General features: G+C 42.2%; 1 protein-coding gene across 1 annotated transcript in view; it reads left to right on the top strand.

Moving 5' to 3' along the window:
* Positions 1 to 9,767: 9,767 nt before the first annotated feature.
* The window catches only part of LOC147693339 (transient receptor potential cation channel subfamily M member 2-like), a 1,947,553-nt gene continuing 1,932,466 nt past the window's right edge, over positions 9,768 to 24,854 (top strand). Inside the window, exon 1 of the mRNA XM_086935940.1 lies at positions 9,768 to 9,842. Within this exon, the coding sequence (XP_086792066.1) occupies positions 9,783 to 9,842 (60 nt within the window). The 5' untranslated portion in view covers positions 9,768 to 9,782. The remainder of the gene's footprint in view (positions 9,843 to 24,854) is intronic.

The raw sequence follows: 24,854 nt of genomic DNA, 5'->3' as shown, positions 1-24,854 counted from the left end.
CTGACTTGCAAATGCTACTGGTATCCACTCCCTATTCTCAGGCCGCTGCACCAGCGCTGCTCCTTGTCCCTTCAGACCAGCGTCAACCACAATGGTGGTAGTGTGGCTCACTGGTTAGAGGCGGCAGACCCGAGAGCAGAGGACGGCCCGGGACCAGGGTTCGATTCCCGGCGCGGCAGGTTTCTGGACCAGGGTCAGCGGACTCGATAATTCTCTCGCCTCGGTGCCCACTCTGATCAGCGATCACATTTGGCAACTCTGGGCATTAGCTTGCCTCATCTTCACTAACGGCCCCACCAGACCGCCGGGGATGCCTGGTCTCACCCTGGAGATACCCATTAAGGGACCATCTCTCAGGGAAGCCAGGAAGGGTTTCGCAGCGGTCGAAGCGCCTTGGGACCCTCCGGGTAAGTAGTGCGCTATATAAATGCCTATACATTACATACATTACATTACATTACATGGTGGTTTCCTTCCTTGTATCATAGTACATAAGGCTGGTGTCAGTTGACTGAGCAGCTTTGGTGGCCTGGAAGGCTCGTTCTTGTTCTTCTCCCCAGTGCCACAAGGTAGCCGACTTCGGGAGCTCTCAGGGAGGTTGTGTCAAGCTGTTCCGATCTTTTCGAAAAGCAGCTACAATACCATGACCATGCCCAGAAAGCTGTAATCTTCTGACGCTGGTGGGGCTGCCTGTTTAATGCTGCGTACTTTTTCAGGGTCAGTTGCTACACCTTCCGAAGACAGTATTTAAAGAAGTTTAATAATTGCTTGAGGTGGAGAGTGAGTCCTGAATATTGTATCCACTGGAGGGCACTCCTGAGCTTGGCATTATGCTCTGGAATAGACATTGCATACACCAAAATGTTGTCATTGATATTCACTATTCCAGGCAGGCCTGCCAGACATTCTTGTATCAACCACTTAGGTGGCACTTGAAATGCCAAAATCTAGTCTTCAGTAGTGCCACAGACCCACAGGGGTTGAGATGGCATTGATGTACTCCGCCAAGGTAAGTTGATGGTAGCCAGATCTGAAGTCTACCTTTGAAAAAGCCACCACACTCCACTCAACTCTCCTATCAGGCCATCAATGGTGAGGGTAAGATGACATTACATTTTTATTGCCATAATAGGGAGCCTCATGTCTATCATATGCATACCTAACTGGTTTATTTTGGCTTCCTGGACACCATAATGGGGGACACCCATGGGATAGGCCCTGATACCTTCTCTATTATCCCAGCAGCTTCCAGCTTCTCTAGCTCCTTCTCCACTTGAGGCCTCAGATGAAAGGTGATTATCCTGTGTCGCAGGGCTACTGGATGCACAGATCTGTGGATTAGAAGGTTTATTTATTTTCTCTTCAACCACCCAATGCTTTCAAACACTTAAAGGAATTTTACCAAGAGTGTGAAACGCCAAGTGCTTCCGCGATGCAGCACACTAGCAACCTGCCATGGCATCCATCCCTCGATGTCATGGATGAGGGAATCCAAGGATTGAGCCCCATGAGTGATGAGCATTTGGAATTTCCCTCTGATGAGGAGAGGTTTGCTTTGCCCATATGCAAATAATTTGATCGCCATTTTTTGGAGTGGTAGTGGCGGCTGTAGCATCTGGTAGGCTGCAGCAGACAGTAGCTTGATGGACGCTCTGATGACCAAAGTGGTTAGTACGAGGTGTAATCCCACTTGTCTCTGGCATTGTGGTGATGTTGAGGCTCCACCACCATCCCTATTTTGAAAACAGAGTGAATGGTGTGTTCGTCATCCTCATCGTCACCTATGTCGTTGTCCTGTTTGTGTTTTGGACATCGCACTGACAGTGGGATGGGATGCTTATTTTCTGCACGCTGCACACTTTCCTTTTTCGGGTCAGTCAGTTGAGCGGTGCATGGTGCTACTGCAGTACCGGTAGGGTTGCTTTGAAGACCTCCTGCTTTGGGTTTCCGTAATGTTGGTGTAGGCATGATGAAGTTAACCGGCTCAGATTTTATGGTTTAAGTAGGGCAGCTCCATAAAGGAAGCATTGGTTTTGACATATTGCTTGGTCTGAACCATAGTAAAAATGTCCACTAGAGACTTGCCTGATTCCAGTAGGATGGATTTGCAGAGTTTTTCTTTAGCGCCCCCTGAAATTATCTGACCTAATATTTCTTCCCCTTCATTTGTGAATCCTCACATGCTCATTGCTGTGTCTCGTGCTTGTGCTGGCTGGAGCTTCGCTCGTGCTACTCTTGGGCACAACACAGTGCAGTGAAGGTATGTATGTACTTTTGAATATGTCTTCCTCTTCTGGTGTGTTAGGTGCATTTAGAACATAGAGAAGTTTGAGAGCTGTACTGGCAGCTGCGTCCATTCCTGCTCTTCCCTGGCTGTATGTTGGTTCAAGTTCTTATTAAAGGAAACTATGGGGCACATTATCAAGCACAGTGTTAACATTATCGCCGCTTTAGAAGCAGAAAACTGCCGCTAAAATGCAGATAATGAACTTGATCATACGCCATAGAGAATTCCCATAAAAGCCCATGTTCACACAAGAACATGGGCTTTGATGGAAATTCACAAGGGCATATTATATTATCTGCTAAAGCGGCAATAATGTTAACGTGGTTTCTTGATAATATGCCCCTTAATTACCATATCTTTTGGAGTGTCAATTCAACTTAACAATAGCGACGAGGATCTCATCAACTTGAATATAAATTTTAGAATCAATGCTTGCCACGCAAGTAATTTCAATAAGATTTTAACGAGGTAATCTGCTGCATTTTTAATTGTGCATTCATATCGAGTACTTTATTACAGCAATTTTGAAGGGAAGATGGAATTGAATTTGATGTAAGTCGCAATCTTTTCTTATTTATTTATTTGTCGGACATTTATCAATGTTGCCTGGCTTTATTGGAGAAATATCGTAATTGGCATCTCACTGTAATTTACATCTGTTAATACTTGACTCATACTATATTTAAGAATGTATGAAGATTATACAAGTTAGAAATACCTTAGTTGCTGACGATTGACCTCATAAAACAGCTGTTGTTGGCCGCATCTTTCGAGCGGCAGCTAAATTCGAATACCGATCACAACCGCAGAACTGTGCTTTCAGGCTATGTCATTGGATCCTCTCTAATGAACGTCAGCACGCATCACGTCCTTTGAGGTCATGCAAGGGCACACAGCATGCCTCCATTTTTAAGTCTTCACAAAAGTATTGATTCTGAATTTAAATAGCGTAATACCAACGAAGATACAAGAGTCCTTGAAAGATTTCGACCACTACGTCTAACTTGGGTGATGTGCACACTGCGCATCAGATTTCTAAGGCAAATTTATTGATTACAACTGTGACACAGACGCAGCATGCCACAATTTAATGGAAGCCCATCAAATTTACAAGGCAAGTTTTTGATTACAACTGTGACATGCACACAACATGCCACAATTTAACGGTGATGCGCACACCGCGCATCAAATTTCCAAGGCAAGTTTCATTTATTACAACTGTGACACGCATACAGCATGCCACAATTCAATTATAATCTTCTTATCAATATAATCTATTCCTCATTTATTACTACTGTGACACACACACAGTGTGCCATTCTTGACATTCCATAATTGGGTTTATCACAGGCACTGATCTCGTTTTATCTTGAATGTTTAACATCCTTTTGTGTATAGTTATTATCTCACAAGTGTAGTTTACATTTACATTTTTTTCCCCTTCTTTTTCTTCTGCTAATATGGCTATGGCAACTATGAATCTACCTTCTCCACAAGCTTTCATGGTTAAGGATTGCGAAGTTTCTAGCCATAGATGGGAGGAATGGAGGGATTATTTAATTAATTATCTGGACATGTTTGAAAGGAAAGACATTTTTTATTACATTGTCTAGGCCCTAGAGGGCTAGGAGTATATAACAGAATTGGAAAAACCCTAGCAGGTAGTGAGGTAAATATTTTCATGCAAGCTATATCTAATTTGAATGCCTATTTTACCCCTACGGTTTGTAAAGCTGTGCACAGATTACATTTTTCTCATATGAAGCAAGAATCATCTGAAAAAGTGGAAGACTACGTCGCTTCTCTTAGGAGATTGGCTTTATCGTGCAAACTTGGTATCATTGAAGATGAATTAATCCGTGACCAATTCGTTATGCACTGTAACAACCACAATTTACAGGATAAACTTTGGATTAATGGAGACGCTACTCTAAGAGAAATTTCAGCTATCATCAGCAAAGCAGAACTAACACCAAGGTGTGCCAAAACAGTTATTATTAAAGCTAAGAACTGCAACAGTGATGACATGGTTGAAATTGTTAGAAATTCTAATCAGAACAATTCAGAGAAGCCAAAGATGAAATTTGATAAACAAACACCAAAAGGGAAAAGTAAAAATAGAGAGCGTACCAACAAATTTGAGGCTAAAGGAGCATGTTATCATTGTGTAGCTCTACACATTTGGCGAATGACAAGAAATGTCCAGCTTTAGGCCAAAAATGTGTATACTGTAAAATGACTGGCCATTTTGCTAAGGCGTGCCGTAATTCTAAAACTGTTAAATGTATTGTGGATGAGTTTGAAGAGGATGATGATAGTATTGAATCAGATTGTAATGACAACAAAGTCTGCTGCATTAATGATGATGAAACTTTGGTTCAGGGCGAAATAAGGAAATAAAACAGTTTGTGAGGTAGAAGCAGGTGGCGTAAGTGTAACATTACTGGCTGATTCAGGATCACCTTACACCATTATAAATAGAAACAAGTGGGAAGAAGTATTCAGTAATACAATTGGTTCTAAGCTTGAAATTCCTGACATTCACCCAGTAAGTTACACTGGTGAACTCATAGACCTTTTGGGTTTCCGCTGACTCAAGTTTGAGTTTAAAGGAAGATCTGCATTATGTAAATTATATGTTTCTAAAGCTGCACCCTGTGTTCTGGGCTGGTGGGATCAAGGGAAACTGGGAATACGCCTTGACCCTACTAGTGTGGAAACTGGTTTATGCATTGAGCCACCTCAAGCAGACATGTGTGATGAATTTTTGTCTAAATTTCCAAACGTTTTTTCAGGGAGTGTTGGTGAACTGCAAGGTTTCTCCCATAGAATTGTCCTCAAAGAAAATGCCAAGCCTTGCATTCACAAAGTTAGTAATATCCCTTTGGGAGTTAAGGATGAAGTTCATTACGAGATACAAAAACTTGTGGACCAGGGCATAATTGAAAGTATAGAATCATTAGATTGGGTCGCCCCCTTGGTGGTCACACGCAAGGCCAACGGGAAAATCCGTTTGTGCGTGGACCTCAGAAAACTTAATAAAAACATCTTTATTGATATGTTTCCCCTCCCAAGGATTTCTGAACTACTTTCTGCAACTAAAAATATGGAATGGTTTTCAACTATCAACCTAGTTTCTGCATATCATCATGTTCCCCTTCAAGCTGATAGCAAACATCTTACAGCCTTTGTCACCCCAATCGGTTTATTTCAATTCACGAGTACCCTTTGGTTTGGCATCGGCTGCAGCCATGTTTCAGCACATCATGCATCAAATTTTTAAAGAAATGAGAAATTATTTTTTTTCAGGACGACATTCTCATTTTGGGTAAAGATAATTAAGAACATGATAAAGTTGTATCCAAAGTCTTACAGCTGTTAGAGAATAAGGGTCTTACAGCCAAAAAGTCAAAGTGCAGAATTAGAAGGAAAAGCGTGACTTACCTGGGTCACGAGATTAGTGCTTGCGGCATCCACCCCAAGTCTGAACTTGTTGATGCAATACTTAAGGCTCCAACTCCTCATAATAAGGATGAGGTAAGGTCCTTCTTGGGACTTGCTGAGTATTATTCAAAATCTGTGTGTAATTTTGCAGACAAAATGTATTGTATAACACAAGTTTTGAAAAAGGAGTGTTTTTCATTGGACCAATGAATGCCAAACTAGCATGGAAGGTATAAAAAAGATATCTGCTCTGCACCAGCGCTCAAAGGATTTGACCCAAAACTTAAAAGCTTTATCACCACAGATGCTAGTGGTAAGGGCCTAGGCGCCATTCTTTCCCAGTTGCAAAGCGATGGATCTGAATGTTTGGTGGCGTTGGCTTCAAGAGCTCTTACTATCACAGAGGAAAAATATTCTGTGGTCGACAGAGAAGCTCTTGGGTGTTTGAGGGGACTAAAACACTTTAGACAGTTTATTTGGGGTACACATGTTACATTACGCACAGACCAGAAACCTCTCACTAAAGTCCTCGTTTTTCATGGTCTTAATAATGTTTCACCAAGAATTTCACGTTTTTCTGTACAGATTTTGGATTTTATCTATGATGTTGAGTACGTTCCTGGTACGCAACAGGATGGCTGATTTTTTAAGCAGGAGTCCTTTGGTTGTCATTGAAAATGTTGACAATGATTGGGACCAATGGTTAGTTGCTAGTGTTTTTGGTAATGAACTTGTGAGCATACCTCATGACGAATGGGTCAAGAATATTTCTCTTGACCAAGTGATTCAAGATTTGTTCAAATTTGTCAAAAAAGGTTGACCAGACAAATCTGTCCCTGACAGGGCACTCATTCCATTTTGGGAAGTTAGGAATGAGCTTTCCCTTGAAAATGACTTGCTCCCTAGAGGGGGGAAATTAATTCCGCCAAAGATCTTTCACGACAAAGTTATAAACCTTTGTCATGAGGGTCACTGAGGCATTGTTAACACAAAGTGTAGAATTAAGCAATCCTATTGGTGGCCTGGAGTCGACAAAGACATTGAAAGAATTCAACGGGAATGTTTTGAATGTGTGAATTCAGATAAAAGCCTGACCACCAGCAAAACTATGTTGCCTCCTATTGTGATTCCAAATATGCTTTGGAAAACGATTGGCATATATATTTTTGGTCCTGTCAAAAATATCATAGTGTTGGTGGATCATTTCTCAAGGTGGCCTGAGTACAAAATAGTGGAGAAAGCTGACAATAAAAATGTGTTACACTTCCTAGGTGAAGTTTTTAGTCTTCCTAAAGACATCATTTCTGACAATGGTGAGCAATTTGTTGTTGATAGCTTTAAAAAATGTAAAAAAGAGATGGGGATTGTTCATAGAACAACCTCAGTATATCACCCAGAAGGTAATGATAGCGTGGAACGCTTCAACAGAGTAATAAAAGGTATTATTGAATTATCCAACAGTAATGACAAAGATTCGGAAGACGAATTGAGGAAAACTGTTTATGCTTATAGGATTACCAAATACCAATCTTACGGTTATTCTCCTTTTGAACTAATGGGAGGATGTTATCCCCGTACGAAGGACAATATGGGTTGGCTTAATTGCAATAAATTGATTCCATGGTCAGTTAAGAGTGTCAAACAAAACCTTGAAAATAATCAAAAGACCTTGGTTGAAAAACAAACGAAAAAAGTAAGAAGTGTAGCCCTTAAAGTTGGTGACATTTTCAAAGTAAAGAAGGGGAGAATAGTACGTAAAGGTGATAGTAGGTACTCTGCACCTCTCAAAGTCATTAAAGTTCTTTGCAATACCGCTCTGTTGAGTGATGGAAAGGTGTGGAATATTAATAGAATTGCCTTGTTCAGGGGAAATTTGAGTGTACAACATGAGACAAAGAAGTATGATGCTAAGAAATATGATTGGATTGACGATGTTAAAGATACAAATGTTACTTTCCAAGAACCTCTTTACAGTGGTGGACCTTTCAGTTGTGAACCCACTAGTAATAATGTACTGAGTGCTAAGCTTGTCTCTTGTGTACAGAATGATATTCATTTGAACAACGATGTGGTAATTGTTCCACGTTCCAAACGTGTTTGCAGCAAACCCAAAAGACTTGAAGATTATGTCACACACATTTATGGGTAATATGTCCTTCGTTTACTTATGTTTACTTTGTTGCATTTCCCTTGCATTCGCTGTGTTTTTGTATTATTGGTTTGTATTCTCTTTGTGGGGTTAGTTCTGTTTTTGGTAGGAAAGGGGAGGTGTTGTGTCTCATGCTTGTGCTGGTTGGAGCATTAATTCAACTTAACATTCGCCAATTCCTTTAGTCCGCCTGTTGTCTAGTCTGAAGAAAGATAAATCTTTCATAGTCCTGGTTAGCAATAGGTTGGAGAAAATAGTTGTTATAAGAGTCTCATGTGTTTTTAGTATGACAGCCCCTTGAACACAGAGGCGAGATTCCTGTCAGGCGCACAGTGATCTATAAATATGGTGAGTTTCTTTCTGCCAGGGGAGCAGAAGTCATGACCTTTAACCACCTGTGCGGTGGCAGGCTGCCCCGTAACAGGGTGAATACACCCCTTAGTCAGGCACTGATGACTGAGACAAGGACTAAAAGTGATGGATGGCATGCTTGAAATAATCTCCGCCACAGGTCGCTGGGGGATGCATCCCAATCCATAGTTATTTTGGACACCATGTCACCTCAGTTTGAATCCAGCTATATACAAATCAGTCCTGACCCTGCTCCAATAGGAACAGTCCAGCCCAAAATACCAGGCTCAGTCCTCCCTGAACCCGAACACAAGCAATGCAGGTCTGGGTTTGCCCTGATTGGGAAGTGAACATCAGGAAAAATACATGTTGCGGCAGAAATGCAAAAAAACCAAGAGCATTTTTCCTTCAAGTATGCAGTAATCAGAATACTCAAAGTATGGAGATCAAGTACATACCCAAGTTAAATAGAGGCCAGAAGCAGACGGGCACGAGATAGGACAGACACAATAAAGCCACAGAACCAAGCCTACAGAGCAGCAAACAAGGAGGTTTGAAATGGTGGAGGAAGCTGTAGATATCAATGTGATTGACTTATTATTGGTCAGTTTGGTAATCTGACTCGTAGTTTCATGTTAACCCTTGGGGGTATTGGTGCTTTTAAATCGTTTAGTACTTTAAGGCTGCAGAATGAAACAAGCAGATACATAACTTTCATGCCTCTATAATCAAATACACAAAAACAACACATGTGAAAGGATTTGTGGCGCATCCGCTGGTTTTTGACATACAATCTGAGGCTCACGAGCTATTTAATAACATGAATTGATAGCCATTTTCTAGATTTTTTATTGTTTTGCAGATCATAGTAACATTCACGATCCATTTACCTTATGAATCAGGTCACTACATGAAGTGTACAATCTTATAAGTTACACATTTCCTACCAATCACTCTGTTACAACAGCATTGACAAAGTTACTGACAATGACATTAGAAGATGAATATCTCATGTGACACTCCAGAGGGAGGCCCCCCCCACCTGCTGCCCAGCCCCCACTGGAGAGGAAGCCCCCTCCTCTGAGGCCACCAAGGGCTGGATCCTGCCTCCTCTCTCTGGCTCTGCACTGTTGATGTAAAGATCTGTCCTCTGCACATCTAATGCATCCTCTTGACTCTTCGTGGTCTAAGTACCATTTCGTTTAATTTGATTTCCCAGGAGAACCACAAGCTCTTTATATTCCTTCTTGTGCCTTTGCTCCCGTGGTATTCACTGACATTGAGTAAATATCGAGGTTGTCTGAAAACAGCTCTCTGTTTATCAAATGCTGTCCTTTGTGTCTCTGGACCTGTGGTGTTTCTCTGAAGGTCTGCATCTGACTGCACAAGTCCACCTCTCACTGTCATGTAGCTCCCCCACCCACACTCCCTGCTCTGTTTGTTTCCCTCAGGAAGGATGTGTGCTGCTGTGGAAATAACAAGAGCCAGCACAAGTATGAGGACCCCAAACACAATGAAACAACATGGGACCAGGAGAAGCACATCGAAGAGATGCCCACCGATGCCTTTGGGGAGTTGAAATTCAAAGGCCTCGGAAACAAGACAGCAAAGGTGAGTGATGGCTGAGGGACCGAAGTTTGTCACTGACAAGTTCAACTCCTGCTTGAGGCAGCACTTGGCACAGTTGAGTAAAACAACTTCAGGGGCACCAGATTAATTGCAAAAGCTCTAAGTGCCCCATCCCCCACACTGGAAGTGAATGAAGTTTAGTCCCAATTATTACACCACACTATAAATGACCAAGAAAGACAAGCCTGTGAAACCTATTCCACTCTACTTTCAATGCTCCTTCTTTTCAAGCAACAAAGGCACCTGTGAGTTTAGAAGGCGGATAGCAAGAAGTACTGAGGTGGAGAACCTCGAACGTAGGCTTAATAGATTAACAGTCGGTATTGTATGCTTGAATGTCTAAGAATTTGGAGCAGTCCTGACCGCAGATTGAAGAACCTCAGTAGCAAACATAGAACATCCAGTGCCTTCAGTGTAGAGCATCAAAGTGCCAGAGGTGCTGGTGAGAAGGGTGTGGTATGATGAACGCTAGGGACCAATCAGCAGAGAGTCAGTGAGGTACGATGAAGGCCAGGGACCAATCAGCAGCGAGTCAATGAGGTACGATGAAGGCCAGGAACCAATCAGCAGCGAGTCAGTGAGGTATGATGAACGCCAGTGACCAATCCGCAGAGAGTCAGTGAGGTACGATGAAGACCAGGGACCAATCAGCAGCAAGTCAGTGAGGTACGATGAAGGCCAGGGACCAATCAGCAGCGATTCAGTGGGGTACGATGAAGGCCACAGACCAATCAGCAGTGAGTCAGTGAGGTACGATGAAGGCCAGGGACCAATCATCAGCGAGTCAGTGAGGTATGATGAACGCCAGGGACCAATCCACAGAGAGTCAGTGAGGTATGATGAACGCCAGGGACCAATCAGCAGAGAGTCAGTGCCCTATGATATGAAAGAGCACCAGTCACTTCACTCTGTCTCCATCAATGAACTCTAAAATATCTGCCATCTGTCTGGAAGGATCCGTCAGGAGGCGGGGAGGTGGGCAGGCTGCAGTCTGCACCACTACTGCCCTGGATAGACCACTAGAGATGCAAGCAGTGAACAGACACAACTTATCGTTATACTTTTCATCTTAAGACTCAGGAAATAGGATCTCCCTACATAAACACAATATATTCCTTAGAAAAACAGAAGGCCAGATTCTGAGCCAGCCAAAGCTATATAACTCTGTGTGTCAGAATATATAGCTACTCGAAGACTGCTAGGGAAACGACCATGCTAGAGGAAGGAAAATAAGGATAAATAGATAAATGTTTTAAAAAAATGTGAATTTTAAACTCAGTAAAATTAATGATAAGCTTAAGACAGTTGACAATTGGACATGCACTTATATTGTCGCAAGATATGCCATTGACTGAGCAATTAATATTTATGGTGTGGTTGGACCTGTGCCTATATTGTTGCAAGATGTACTATTGCCTGAGCAGTGGATATTACTGGTGTTGTAGGACCTGTGCTTATATTTACTCTAAGATATACTTTCTATAAATCTTTCCTTCAACTCAAAACACGATTTGGTCTGCAAAGAGTCTAGGGAATGAGTGGACCAAAACCTGTATTCCGACAGCTGTCCATCTTCTTTCCGACTGTTCATTCCATTGGCACTCTTTCAATACTTGCTTGTGTACTGGTTGACTTCATCTCGGTTTTGGGGAGCAGAGTGGATAGATCTGTGGAAGAGACAAGAGATATCTTCTGAGGAGGGTCATGATGATTTGCTTCATTTGCTTGGTGCCATAAGAGTTTTGGTGCGACGTGGGGGTATTTTCAGTTTCTTCCTACTCATGTGCTGAAAAATAAATGGTTTTGTGCCAAACAGCAATCCATCTTGATTGAATGCCATTGAAACAAGCATTGACAAACTCAGTAGGCTCGGCCTTGGCAAGCGCCTTGGGTGGTTCGGGCTCGCTCGCTCACGTTACCGTGTCCGAATTTTTTTTTCCCAGAATGGCGTGTCACCAACATGAAAAGTTTGGAAAGCTGCGCTGTACAGTGTCCGCTGTCATTTACCGTTTCTTTGGGGCACATGCATCAATGTGTTGATTTGCGATTCGGAATTTGCGAAAAATAGAGAATCGCAAATTCCGAATCGCAAAACGGAATGCATGAATATTATTGCGAATTTTTACCGATTCGGTAAAATTCGCAGAAATTACCGAATCGCATTAATTTGTGCGAATAAATTGCGAATTCGCATTTTGCGATATCGCAAAATGCGAATTCGCAATTTATTCGCATTTTCATGCATCACAGCCCAGCCACACCCAGGAAGCCAGGAGCCTAATTGCACACACCTGCCAAGCAGATTCAAACTGAAAACAGGCAGTTGGTGCATTCAGCTCTGTTTGTCTGCAGTGGAGGAGTGTGTTGGAGTGCTGCTGTTGGAGAAATGGAGCCAGGAACTGCCAGTCAGGATGTACAAGTCAGAAAAAGGAAAATCAAGTTCAGTGAGCAAGAACTTGAGATACTGATTGAGGAGGTGACTTCACACCACGACCAGCTGTTTGGAAAGCTCTCTTTGAAGGTCCCTGAGGCTGCAAAAAGGAAAGTGTGGCTAGCCATACAGGCTAAAGTGAATGCAGTGGGAGTTGCCCACCGGGACATCACCAACCTACAAAAGCGTTGGTACGATTTACGCTCACGAGCAAAAGACAGTATTGCGTCAAGAATGAAGAGTACTAAGAAGACTGGTGGTGGCTCCCCTGCCAATAAGGTCACAACTCCCCTTGAGGATTTGGTTGAGGGGACACTTGTTACAGAAGCTGTAGTTGGAGTGACCAACATAGACACCTCTGAGCATGCTGGCACTTCTCAAGGTAAGATTAATTTTTGTGGACAAATGCAAACTTAACTTAAATTGGGCTGCAGGATGTATTTAGTCATGTGTTTGATGTTGTAACACATAATTTTAATCTTCTGTTACATCATAACTTGCATAGCACTAGTGTAAAAGGCAATTTCATTGAACAGTGCAATGCATCATGGGTGTTGTAGTTTTTAAGTCTAAATCATTATTCATCAATGCAATATGTACATAGTCAGTGTGCCTATCAAATAATTGTTACACACATGGTAAATGAAGATTTAAAAGGCGTCCTTCTTCTGGAACACATTGTCTTTAATTTAAATCTTTTTTCTGAGAAGACATTACGTTGATTTCATGCTTCATTTTTTTAATTATAGATGTACAAAAGGCAAATGAGGCAAACCCTTTTGATGAGATCAGCATGGATGTACATAGCCATTCAGACAATAATACTATGAGTACCTCACCCTCTGTGCATGTTAAAAAAATCAGAAAATCAGTGCGGAAAGTACTTGAATCAGACTCTGAGCAAGATGCCAATGTCACTGAATATGTGGTTGATGATTCTGAGAAGGCTGCCACTTCCAAAAAACACTTTAGTGGTCGTAGAAGAATTCAAGAATTCTACCGAAGAAGGCCTCGCACTTCAAATCCAAAAGACTCCACAGTGGATGATGTCCATGCAAGTACAGTTGAACTCAAATTATTGAAAGTCCAGCGTCTTCAGGGTAAAGACCTGAGAGTGATAAAGGGACAAATGAGTCACATAGTTGAAGGCATCAGTGGAATCAACAAGACTTTGAAAACATTATGCAAGGTCATTGAAGGGGCGCATACTGCCTCAAATCTGAATTCAGAGCGTGTTGCAAATGCATTAGTGACATTAACTGACATTTTTCAAAGTCAAAACATTGCCAACTGTAATAGACATTTGAGAACTGTGGCAAGTATGCACACATATGCCTGGGCTCTGAATAGGGTGACCAGCAGCAATGCACGTGTCATAAAACACACATTGCGCATGCAAAAGGGGATCAAAAAGTGTTGTGCAGAACTATGTGAAGGATTTAAAAATATTAAAAGAGGGGATCATGTGCTGCCAACTGATGACAACAAGAATACTGATTTTGAAGGCAATGTTATCAATGAATCTGCAGGAACCAGTGTTGCTGCACACACCAATGACGTGTGTGAACGCCGTAGCAAAAGAGGAAAAGAAATTGATATTTCCCCATGCATGGTTTCTGAATCGGTGAAAACTAAAGCTTTAGGTTTGCGTGGAAGGAAGAAGTGATTACTTGAAATTGTTGAATTTTATTTAACACATTTTCAATGTACAATGATATGGACTAAGAATTACATTAGGCCAATATCTTGAATTGTTTACCTTTTATGAAAGTCATGCTTTGATTATTTTTTTCAAACTACTACTGTGTGCAACATGGTTTATTAAAGTGTTTACCTTTGGAGGCATCAAAATATGTTTCCTACCTTTTATTAAAAGTAATGTTGTGTCATTTCTTCCCTTCTTCTTCTCCCTTCCGCTGCGTCCGGTCCATGAACTCTTGCATGTGGTTGTTGTGGCTGGTTGAAATTATTTGGTAGCAAATCATCCTCATGTAGTTCAAGGCCTCTCCTAGTTGCTAGGTTGTGCAACACTGCACATGTTGCAACTATTTTGCAACACACATCTGGCCGATATTGCAAGGCTCCTCCAGTCTTATGCAGTATTCTGAACCTGGACTTCATGACCCCAAACGTCCTCTCTATTATGCTGCGTGTTGAGATATGGGCCTTGTTGTACAGATGTTCTTTGCGGGTACTTGGATTCAGGTATGGGGTGAGAATGTAAGACCTCAATCCATATGCACTATCTCCTAAATTGATAGATGACATATGTAATTAAAACATCACAGACATTGCAATGGATGTCAGAATCATTACAATTTGCATTAAATTAAATAATAATTACCTAACAAATATCCATCTCCAAATTCTCCAGCAAGTAGGCGATCATGAATGGCACTATGTTTGAAAATGTACGAATCGTGGGCACTACCTGGGTAGCTGGCAACTAAGTCAGTGATGATTCCTTTGGAATCACAGATTGCTTGTATATTTAAAGAGTGGTAACTTTTTCTATTTCTAAAAATGTACTCATTAGCAGCTGGTGGACAAATGGGGACATGTGTTCCATCAACACATCCTATGACATGTGGGAAGTGTGCCACGTTATAAAAGTCTAACTTGGTCTGCATTAACTCCTGATGCGTTGAGGGGAAAATTATGTGGTGATTTATCCTATGGAGCATTGCATTCAGGAAGTCATTGAAGAATCTAGACAATGCACTCTGTGACACACCCCCTGCAACTGCTATTACCCCTTGGAAGGAGCCAGAGGCTAAAAGGTGTAGACAACATAAAACCTGCACATGGGTGGGTATAGCTTGAGTTCTATGCGTCTGCCTTTGCAGTAAGGGGTCCAACTCTGCAATTAAATCAATGATGGTGTCTGCATTCAGTCTATACTTATCATATATGTCAGCCTGTGTCTGCCCAAGCAAAGTAATGCGCAACCTGAAAACCCTTTCACTGAGTTCTCTTCTCCTCCTCCCTGCTGCTCTCATCCGCCATCTACGTGCTAGGAAAATTGCTGCTGCCATCCTGGAAGGGATCCAGAGTCATTCTGAGGTCCCTTTTATAAGTTGCTAATCATTTCAACATGTGTTGTGTTGAAAAAAAAATTTACCACCTGCTCTCACTTCTTCTTATTTTTGCACTTCCTAAATGTGTTTTCTGAGAATTACTGACATGTGCGAAAATTGATGCATTCCGTTTTTCGCATTTTTTTAAGGATTCGCAAAATTTGCGAATTTATAACGAATCGCAACACGGATTGCGAGTTTCTAAGGAATCGCAATTGATTTTGCATTTTTTTAAGGAATCGCAAAAGTAATTGCGATTCCAAAATGGACAAAAAAATGATGCATCTCATTTTCAGATATTGCATTCGCAAACGGCCGAATTTTGCGATTCGCACCATTTGCGAATGCAAAATCTGTTCATGCATGTGCCCCTTAAATACGTGCCTGGATTCCTTTTGCATCATTACGTCAGTTGTGACAGATGCTTTTTAAGTGTCATATGATAGTCATCTGTGATCTTTAATCAAAGTATAAACGGCATCTTGTTGTGTACAGGTTTGGCGTGTAAGCTTCGCAAAAACACCATGACGTCATGCTTCGAAAGTGCTTGGAATGTTGCTACTGGACGGAAAAGTGTTTCTCTGCGCTCGTGCCTTATTTAATCCCCACAGGCCGCAAGCACTGGAAGAAAAAATAAATGAAGAAGTGAGGGGCGAGAATTGCAAAGAATAAACAGAAATGAAAAGATAAAATGAAATGAGCATTTGAAAAAAGGGAGGACTAAAAAAAAAACTGTCTGACGACAGGATAGAAAAAAAAATGTTTGTAAGATTTTAGTAGCATTGACATGTTAATTTATACCCGTTCAATGGGTAGACATAATACGGAACACACATTTAGTGACTTATTCCCTTTCGCTGCTGCTTATGTTTAGAGACTGAAACAGAGGTCCCTCGATGGTCTGAGTGATGGGTAGCAGGCGTTAATGAGTGCTGTGTGCTCGCATGACCTGGCCCTCGCCCTCCCACTTTCAATTGAAATCTGCATGGCACCACCTCGTCGCTGGCCTTATTTCGCAACTGCCTGGAGCGGAGAGCCATCCCTCAAACAGATGCCCTGGGAGCCGGAGCCAGCCTACTCTGCTGAACTTTCCAGGGCTAATGAACGAGGCAGTCAGCCGCTAACGTTAAACTGTGTCATGCTGATATTACGAAAGTAAAAGTGCGGTGCTCGGGATGACGGGATATGAGAGAATATTACGTTTAAAAGCAACAAAATAATAGAGGATAGTATTATAAAATGTGCAGCAGTAAGCAGCGTAATTGCCCTTTTCGTGCCACATAAATTACTGTCAGACACGGGCGTCATTGTTAAATGTGTGCTGCAACACTGGGGTGGCAGAGTGGGCTAAAGAACGGTGATGGATTAAACCCAGATCTTTTGACTGGGTCTGAGTGTTTGATTGGTTCAGATGCTCCGTCCATCACCACCCCCTTTTGTACTGCAACATTAAGAAGCCCACGGGGGCAGGACGTGGATGAGGAGCTGCGAGCCATGCGTTCTGGGAAAGCTAAATAAACTCCATTATAAAGAACAAACAAGGAGCGAGGGACGGGTGGTGGTGGTGGGGGGTGACGACACCGAGGGTGGGTGGCGGTGGAGGGGAGGTCAGTCATTCATGGAACAGTGGGCACTGACACAAGCATGAAGCAGAAAATGGTGGATGATCAAGGGAAACATACAAGTGAAAGTGAACGGTGCAAGGAGGGGGCTCAACATATAATGATGCTGACTTCGGAGCAGGAGAACAAGGTTTGTACCTTGGTATGGGCTGCATCATGCACTGCATCATTTAATTATGTATAAATAAACTGAGATCTCTTGCATATTAAATAAACAGCGTGGGTGATGGCAGGTAGCTGCCAGATGTCGAAATGCCAACAGCAAAGAAAAAAAAGTAGTCCCTAAATAAAAAGATAACAGCTAGTAAGTTGACTGTAGTTGGTCGATGCTGCTTCCTCCAGAAACAGAAGAAAACGGAAGTGACATATCAGACAACCAGCCAACAATAAGCAAGATAAGAACAGCAATGCCAGCACCCATCAATGGAAAGTGACAAAACAAATTAACACACAATGGGTGGAGTTTCATTAGTAATACAGATTACATGATGCCTCGTAGAGGCAGAGTATGCGCTGCTCTATGCGAGACCTAAATAGGTCCACTTGAGCTCTAGCAATAGCTGAGCCCCAAAGCATTGCTATTTCTGGAGACACGGTGAAGGATTTACAACATCTGAGAAGCTATGTGGTTAACTTTTTGAGTATCGGCAGTAACAGCCAGGTGTAGTGTGAAAGCAGCCACCCAGCTAAAACATTTTGGCAATCAGAAGTGCTCATTCGGTGTACTCCCTCCATGAATTATTAGATCCTTTAGTCACAATATGACAGTGTTTTCTGTTCCCAAGACCGGCTCTAGGGCGGTGTAATCGGTGCCACCGCCCCGGGCGCTGACTTTGGGTGGGGGCGCCGTGTTTGCAAGTATATGAGGTTTTAAAAGCTGCGTTCTGGCTTCGAGAAATTTTCAGGGAACCATAAAAACATCAAGATAACTCCAGGTGATTAATGTTCTTCCTGGATTGCAAACAAAGTTTTGTCTAGTGGAAGTTTTGACTAATTGTAAGGTAGCACAGAGGGTTACATTGCCTGCTGCAAAGAAAGTGCATGTACAGATCACAAAGTGCATATAATATAAATAGGTCAGTGGTTACTACTATTGTTAGAGGGATCATTTTGCTTCTTGCATTTTTTAAGTTAAAATCTGGAAGCCTTTCGAGAGTCAAAATGGCACTGGGATATTGAAGTGCAGAGAGCCCATAGATATCCTCTGTTCATTAAGAAAAGCCGGGGGGGGGGCAAGAGAATGAGCGACCAAGAGCAATGCTGGTCTTCCTAGGTAATTTCTTAGCAAGACAAGAAATAATTGATATGGCTAGACCTGATTCTAGAAAGACAGCTGACGGCAATACTTTTTTCTCTAGGCCAGATTTCTGCCATGTTACCGTGGAAAGAAGGTGGAAGTTAAGGCAGATGATAGGTCCCTTCCAAAAGCAAGGTGCTGAAGCTTATTTGTTGTTTCCTTCAAGGTTGAAAGTAATTAGGAAAGGTTATACCAGAATGTTTACGTCTGAGATAAAAGCAGCGGAATATCTAGCAGAAATCATGGAACTAGATAAAGGAAAGGAGAGCAGAACCAGAACCAGAACCCCACCAAGAACCCCTGTAAGAAGCCCACCAAAGACCTCGTAAGATGGTAATGTTAAGCAAAATACATATAGCAATGTCCAACAGAGGTGAGAACAGGATGGGAGAGAGTAGCGATTCTGCAGACTACAGGGGATACTCATAGGCCAGGATTGGCCTATTTGCCTGTAGCAAGGGGAGGGGGGGGCTCTTAAAGGGAGGGGGGTAAGGGGGGGTGGGGGGAGGGTGGTGGGGGGGAAACAAGCACATAGATGTTGGGCACAAACACAGTGTAGGTAAAAGAGTAAAAAAAGATGTATGGAGTAAGGTATACAGTAGAATAGCAATAAAAAATATGGGAAAGGAAACAAAGAAAACCACTGAATGCTACCGTTATAGGTGTATACAGGAAGTAGGAGAAACTATGAAATATAATGACCTGTAGAATAGTTTCAATAAATATTTGTGGACTCAATGAATTAAATAAGAGGTTAAAAACTGCTTCTTTGTTAAAATCGCTAAAACCTGATCTAGTGTGCCTTCAGGAAACACACATTGAAGGTACCAAGGCTTATTTATTGGATCAACTTGGCTTTAATGTTTTAACAAAAACTAATCAGAATACAAAGACGAGAGGGGTGGCGATTCTGGGCAAGAGACAAGATACACTGGTCAAGAGGAAGTTGGAGGATCAGTGGGGCAGATGGGTTATAGCAGAATTAATGTTTAGGGGAGAAACTATCACGCTTGTTTCGGTCTATGGATCTACAGGAGATGATCCAGATATTTTCCAATTTTTAGACGCTGAACTTGCGCAATGGCCGGAGCCCATTATTTTTTGCGGTGATCTGAATATTCATGACGCAGATAGTAGTTTTTTAGACCCTGGTAGGAAATATACGGGGAGGAAAAAAAGAACTTATAGAGCCTTAGCAGATATGGCAAGGAATAACTCGCTAGAAGATCCATGGTTAAATTGTCACCCGAACCTAGATGGGAGTACTTTTTTTTCAGCTCCTCATCAGACATTGGTCAGGTTGGATTATTTTTTAATCACGAGAGGTCTGATAGATAGAGCAAGAATAGAAAGGGAACCAAGGATCATATCAGATCACAGCCCGTTAGTTTTAACCGTAATAATTGGGCAAAGGAGAAATAAAGAATTGAGACAATGGACTTTTGACAGAACGTTACTCCAGGATCAGTTTTACAGGGAGAGAATGAGTAAATGGATTAAGGAATTCTGGGAGATTAATAGAGGTACCTCATTACCAGGGATTGTGTGGGATGCTTGTAAAGCCGGAATAAGAGGAGAAACCCTGAGCTATGTTATCAGTGCTCAAAGAATGGTGAAGGAAAAAGCGGAGCAAGATAACAAATTAATTACAGAGGCAGAGGAAGAACTTATGATGGCTATACATACACATTCTCCAATTGAGCAGATATTATTGAAGATAGTAGCCCTCAAAGCTGAACTTATGGATGGGATGGCAAAAAAGACCGTTGAGAAATATATAGTAAATAAAGAAAAGGCGTATGAGCTTAGCGAAAGAGTTGGTCACATACTGGCTCTACGAGCTAGGCAAAGAGATGGGATGACTGATATTAAAGAGATCAAAAATTGTCAGGGAACTAAGGTTAAGGATGCAGAACAGATCAGAGAGGTTTTTAGACAATTTTACACGGAGCTCTATACATCAGATGGGTATGAAAGAGAGGAGGATATAAGGGCATATTTGAGGGAGATAGAGCCCTCAGGGCTGGTAGAGGCAGACAGAAAAGGGTTGGAAGAGATATTTCAGGTGGATGAACTTATGGAGGCTTTGAGGGAGCTACCGTCTGGGAAGGCTGCTGGTCCGGACCAGATTCCGATAGAATTTTATAAAGTCTTCGAATCCTCTCTACTAACAGAAATGTTTAATGTGATGTTGCTAGCGCAATTGGGTGAGTCTGCTCCAGAATCTTGGGGCGGCGCAGACATTATCGTTATACCAAAAAAGGGCAAACCCACAGATGCCCCGGGTTCCTACCGTCCCATTACTTTAATGAATGCTGATGTTAAGGTGTTCTCCAAAATGCTGGCGATAAGGTTATCTAGGGTAATAGAATCATTGGTTATCTCTTCTCAACATGGATTTATTCCAGGTAAGGGAACAACTCAGCATACCAGACAAGTAATTACGGCATTTGATGTAGCAAGCATTCTAGAAGACCCAATGGCAGCGGTGTTTCTTGACGCCGAAAAAGCGTTCAATAGGGTCTCTTGGAGATATTTATGGGATGTTATGAGTTGGCACGGTATAGGACCAGGATTTATAAAGGCCCTGCAGACCTTATATATAAACCCGACGGCCAAGATAAGAATCAATAGAGGCTATTCGGCAGCAGTTAATATCCAGAGAGGTACAAGGCAGGGCTGTCCCTCTTCTCCCCTGCTTTTCGCTCTATATCTTGACCCCTACATACGAAAGTTGGAAAGTAATGAGCGGATTCCACCGTTAGTTCTCAATGGTTGTAGACTTAAGTCATTAGCTTACGCGGACGACGTCGCCATCCTGACCGCAGAACCTACAGTTGCCATTAGGGCAATTGAAGATGAAGCTGAGAGTTTTGGTCAGTTTTCAGGATACAGTTTGAACATTACTAAAACTCAGATTGTCAAAAATCAGTGGGTAATATGTAATGATGTTAGAGTGACGGATATGGCAACTTATTTAGGGGTACAAATTACAGCAGAAATAGGTAAGGTTGTTGAAAAGAATATGGATCCCTTGATAGCTCAAGTCAAAAAAGATCTGGAAAAAATGAACAATTTGCACTTGTCACTAGTTGGCTGCACAAATATTATCAAAATGATGATTTTACCCAAATTTTTGTATGTGTTCAGGGCTGTACCCTTGTTGATTGAAGCCAGCTGGTTTAATGGTATAGAGGCTATATGTAACAGGTTTATATGGGCACACGGTAAGACCCGGAGGGCCTATAGGTATATGACACTTCCTAGGGAAAAAGGGGGTTGGGTTGCACCAGATTTCCGTTTATATTATATGGCTACGGTTTTGCAGTATATTCAAGGTCTTATTGGAGGCAATACTGATGATGTAAGAATGCATAATATGTCTACGGAGGTCTATGCTGTCGCACTAGGGGTAAATGCTCATAATTGTTTTTGAAAATGTACAGATTATAGTTACTTTAAGAGAACTAGGTTTAAAACTGTCAAGGCGGCAGTCACGGTATGGAATGCTTTCTGAAAGTCAAGATGGGGAGGTATAACAGGTATGTCTCTCTGATCAACAATAGGTCACTCCCAGAGGAAATTTTTGCCGATCACACAATGACAGAGTGGGCTTTAAGGGGGATCATGCAAATAGGCGATCTATTCTCACAGGATGGTTTTAAGCAATTTTCAGAGCTAAGAGACACATATGGCATACATAATAGGGGATTTTTCAAGTACTTGCAGATTAGAAGTTTTTTTAAAAACAAAGTGGGAGGCCCAGCAGGCTTTAACAAAATAGAAATAATGGAGAAAATTAAGCTGATGGGGGATTGCTCTATTAAGTCCTTTTACGCAACTTTGATGAAAGAAAAGCAAGACGACTCAGATAAATTTAGTAAGAAATGGGCGGACAAATTAGGAGTTGAAAGTAATTTGTTTTATGATTCTTTGAATTTAGGATGTACAATATTATGCGCTGCCCCGCTGCAGTCTCAGCATTACAAAACACTATATTTTTTGTACTTCACGCCTGCCAGGATTGCAAAATGGGGTGGGAATACAGGAATTAACTGTCCCAGATGCAATGCGTTGGAAGCAGACAGTGTACATATTTTCGCAACATGTCCCCAATTACAAACACTGATTAATGAGATTGAGGAGTTTTTGGCAAGATCATTGGGCATTGTGGTATCTCTTACACCAGCCTGGATTATGTTAGGTGTGACTGAACGGGAGCAGGATCAGTATGCCGAATTTCTGTTTGTAATAATGGCTGTCTACAGACTGACAATAGCTAGGGCCTGGCTAGATAAAAATCCTCCGAAATTGCAATGCTGGTTGGCAAAAACTCTGTATGCATATAATATAGAGGAAAAAATTTATGCTCGAAAAGGGAGGAGTGGAAGACGACTGGGGAGAAGAATTTGGGAGCCACTATGTAAATGGAAAGAGTTGCAAAGAAAGGACAATTAGGTGTGGGGTTGGGAATATGTTGTATCCACTGTTATTGTTTGTATCAGATTTCCCTGTATATGTGTTTTTAAAAATAAGGTGTTAAATTCAATTGGTTGAAAGTATTATTGGTATGGTAGTACTCAAGGATGGAATTTAAATATTATAATTTAAAAAGTATTGTAATTGATAAATTGTATTATGTGTAAGGCTCAATGTGCTCTGTTTTGGTGAAGAAAAATAAAAAAAATTTAAAAACAAAAAAAACAAAAAAAAGATAACTCCAGGTGATTAATGTTCTTCCTGGATTGCAAACAAAGTTTTGTCTAGTGGAAGTTTTGACTAATTGTAAGGTAGCACAGAGGGTTACATTGCCTGCTGCAAAGAAAGTGCATGTACAGATCACAAAGTGCATATAATATAAATAGGTCAGTGGTTACTACTATTGTTAGAGGGATCATTTTGCTTCTTGCATTTTTTAAGTTAAAATCTAATATAGACCAGTGAGCTATTAACTCTCATCAAAGAGCTAAATGCTAAATGTAAGGTATCGATTAGAGCTTTCTGATTTTTCCTCCAGTTTTTCATTGTCTTAATGTTGGAAAAGGTTTTTTTTGGGGTAGGAATTAATTATTATTATTAAAAAGAACCCCCAACTATGGTGTTAAGTTTTAAATTCCGAGTTTGTGCTTCTCCAGACCAAGCACACTTAAACTGTACTGCCTACGGGCATAGATGAACGGTAACTCTTACACCTCATAATACTGTGCCTTATGTAACACATCCTATACACTGATCTACATATGTATTATTGTCTCCGTGTGCGTGTGATGTAAAATGACACCCTACACTGGTACGGGTGGCGCTATTAAACTAATTTAATGCATCTGAGAGAAAGTTGTTATGGAGACGAGGGGCACTGTTAAAGGTTGGTAGTGAGGGAGTCTGTGATGGAGGTGGTCATTGGGGGGCGCCAACAAACATTGTCGCACTGGGTGCCACCAGCACTAAAGCCCACCCTGCCTGCTCCACTGTAGGAGGAGATGTTCCCATTTTCTGACATCACCTCCCGAAGATTAGAAGGGGAACTATTGCATACCAGAAAAGAAGAGCAGTTTTCCGGTTGAGTTTTTGATTTCTTCCAAAGCTGTGCAGCATTACTGATTTGTAGGGATGGATAAATTAGCCATAAGCAGTGAATTATCCCCGCCCATGTGAGGGACCCCGGAGCCTATACCAATATATATATATATATACATATACAAATATATGTAACTATGCATCCCTATAAAATCTAGACCAAAAAAGGGACAAACAGCCAGAAAATCACTCAGCAATACTTGTATAGTAATAAAAACACCTAAGAAAACTTGTAACTCGGACAAGACGGAGGTCCTCATCCTGGGCTCCTCACCCTCCGCCTGGGACGACAGACCATGCACGAAACCTGGGCTTCATCCTGGACTCCTCCCTCTCCATGACCAGGCAAGTCAACAACGTCTCCTCGGCGTGCTTCAACATCCTACGCATGCTACGGAAGATCTTCCGGTGGATCCCCACCGAGACCAGGAAGACGGTCACCCAGGCCCTCGTCACCAGCCGACTGGACTACGGCAACGCCCTCTACGCCGGTACCACCGCCAAGCTCCAGAAGAGACTCCAGCGGATCCAGAACGCCTCAGCCAGACTCATCCTCGACATCCCACGAACCAGCCACATCTCCGGACATCTGAGAGACCTTCACTGGCTCCCCGTCAACAAAAGAATCACCTTCCGCCTCCTCACCCACGCACACAAAGCCCTACACGACCAAGGCCCGAGCTACCTCAACAGCCGAGTCAACTTCTACGCTCCCAAACGCCACCTACGATCAGCCAACCACGCCCTCGCCGCCGTCCCCCGCATCCGAAGAGCGACTACAGGAGGAAGGTCCTTCCCCTACCTGGCCGCCAAGACCTGGAACTCCCTCCCGACCGACCTACGCCTGACCCAAGACCACCTCTCCTTCAGGAAGAAGCTGAAGACCTGGCTGTTCGAGCAGTAGCGGCACCCCCCCCCCAGCGCCTTGAGACCCTACGGGTAGGTAGCGCGCTTTATAAATGTCACTGATTGATTGATTGATTGATTGAT

Source organism: Lissotriton vulgaris, chromosome 8, assembly GCF_964263255.1.
Source record: "Lissotriton vulgaris chromosome 8, aLisVul1.2, whole genome shotgun sequence".
Taxonomy (NCBI): Eukaryota; Metazoa; Chordata; class Amphibia; order Caudata; family Salamandridae; genus Lissotriton; species Lissotriton vulgaris.
Note: the sequence above shows the minus strand (reverse complement) of the source record. Positions and strands in the feature narration are given on the sequence as shown.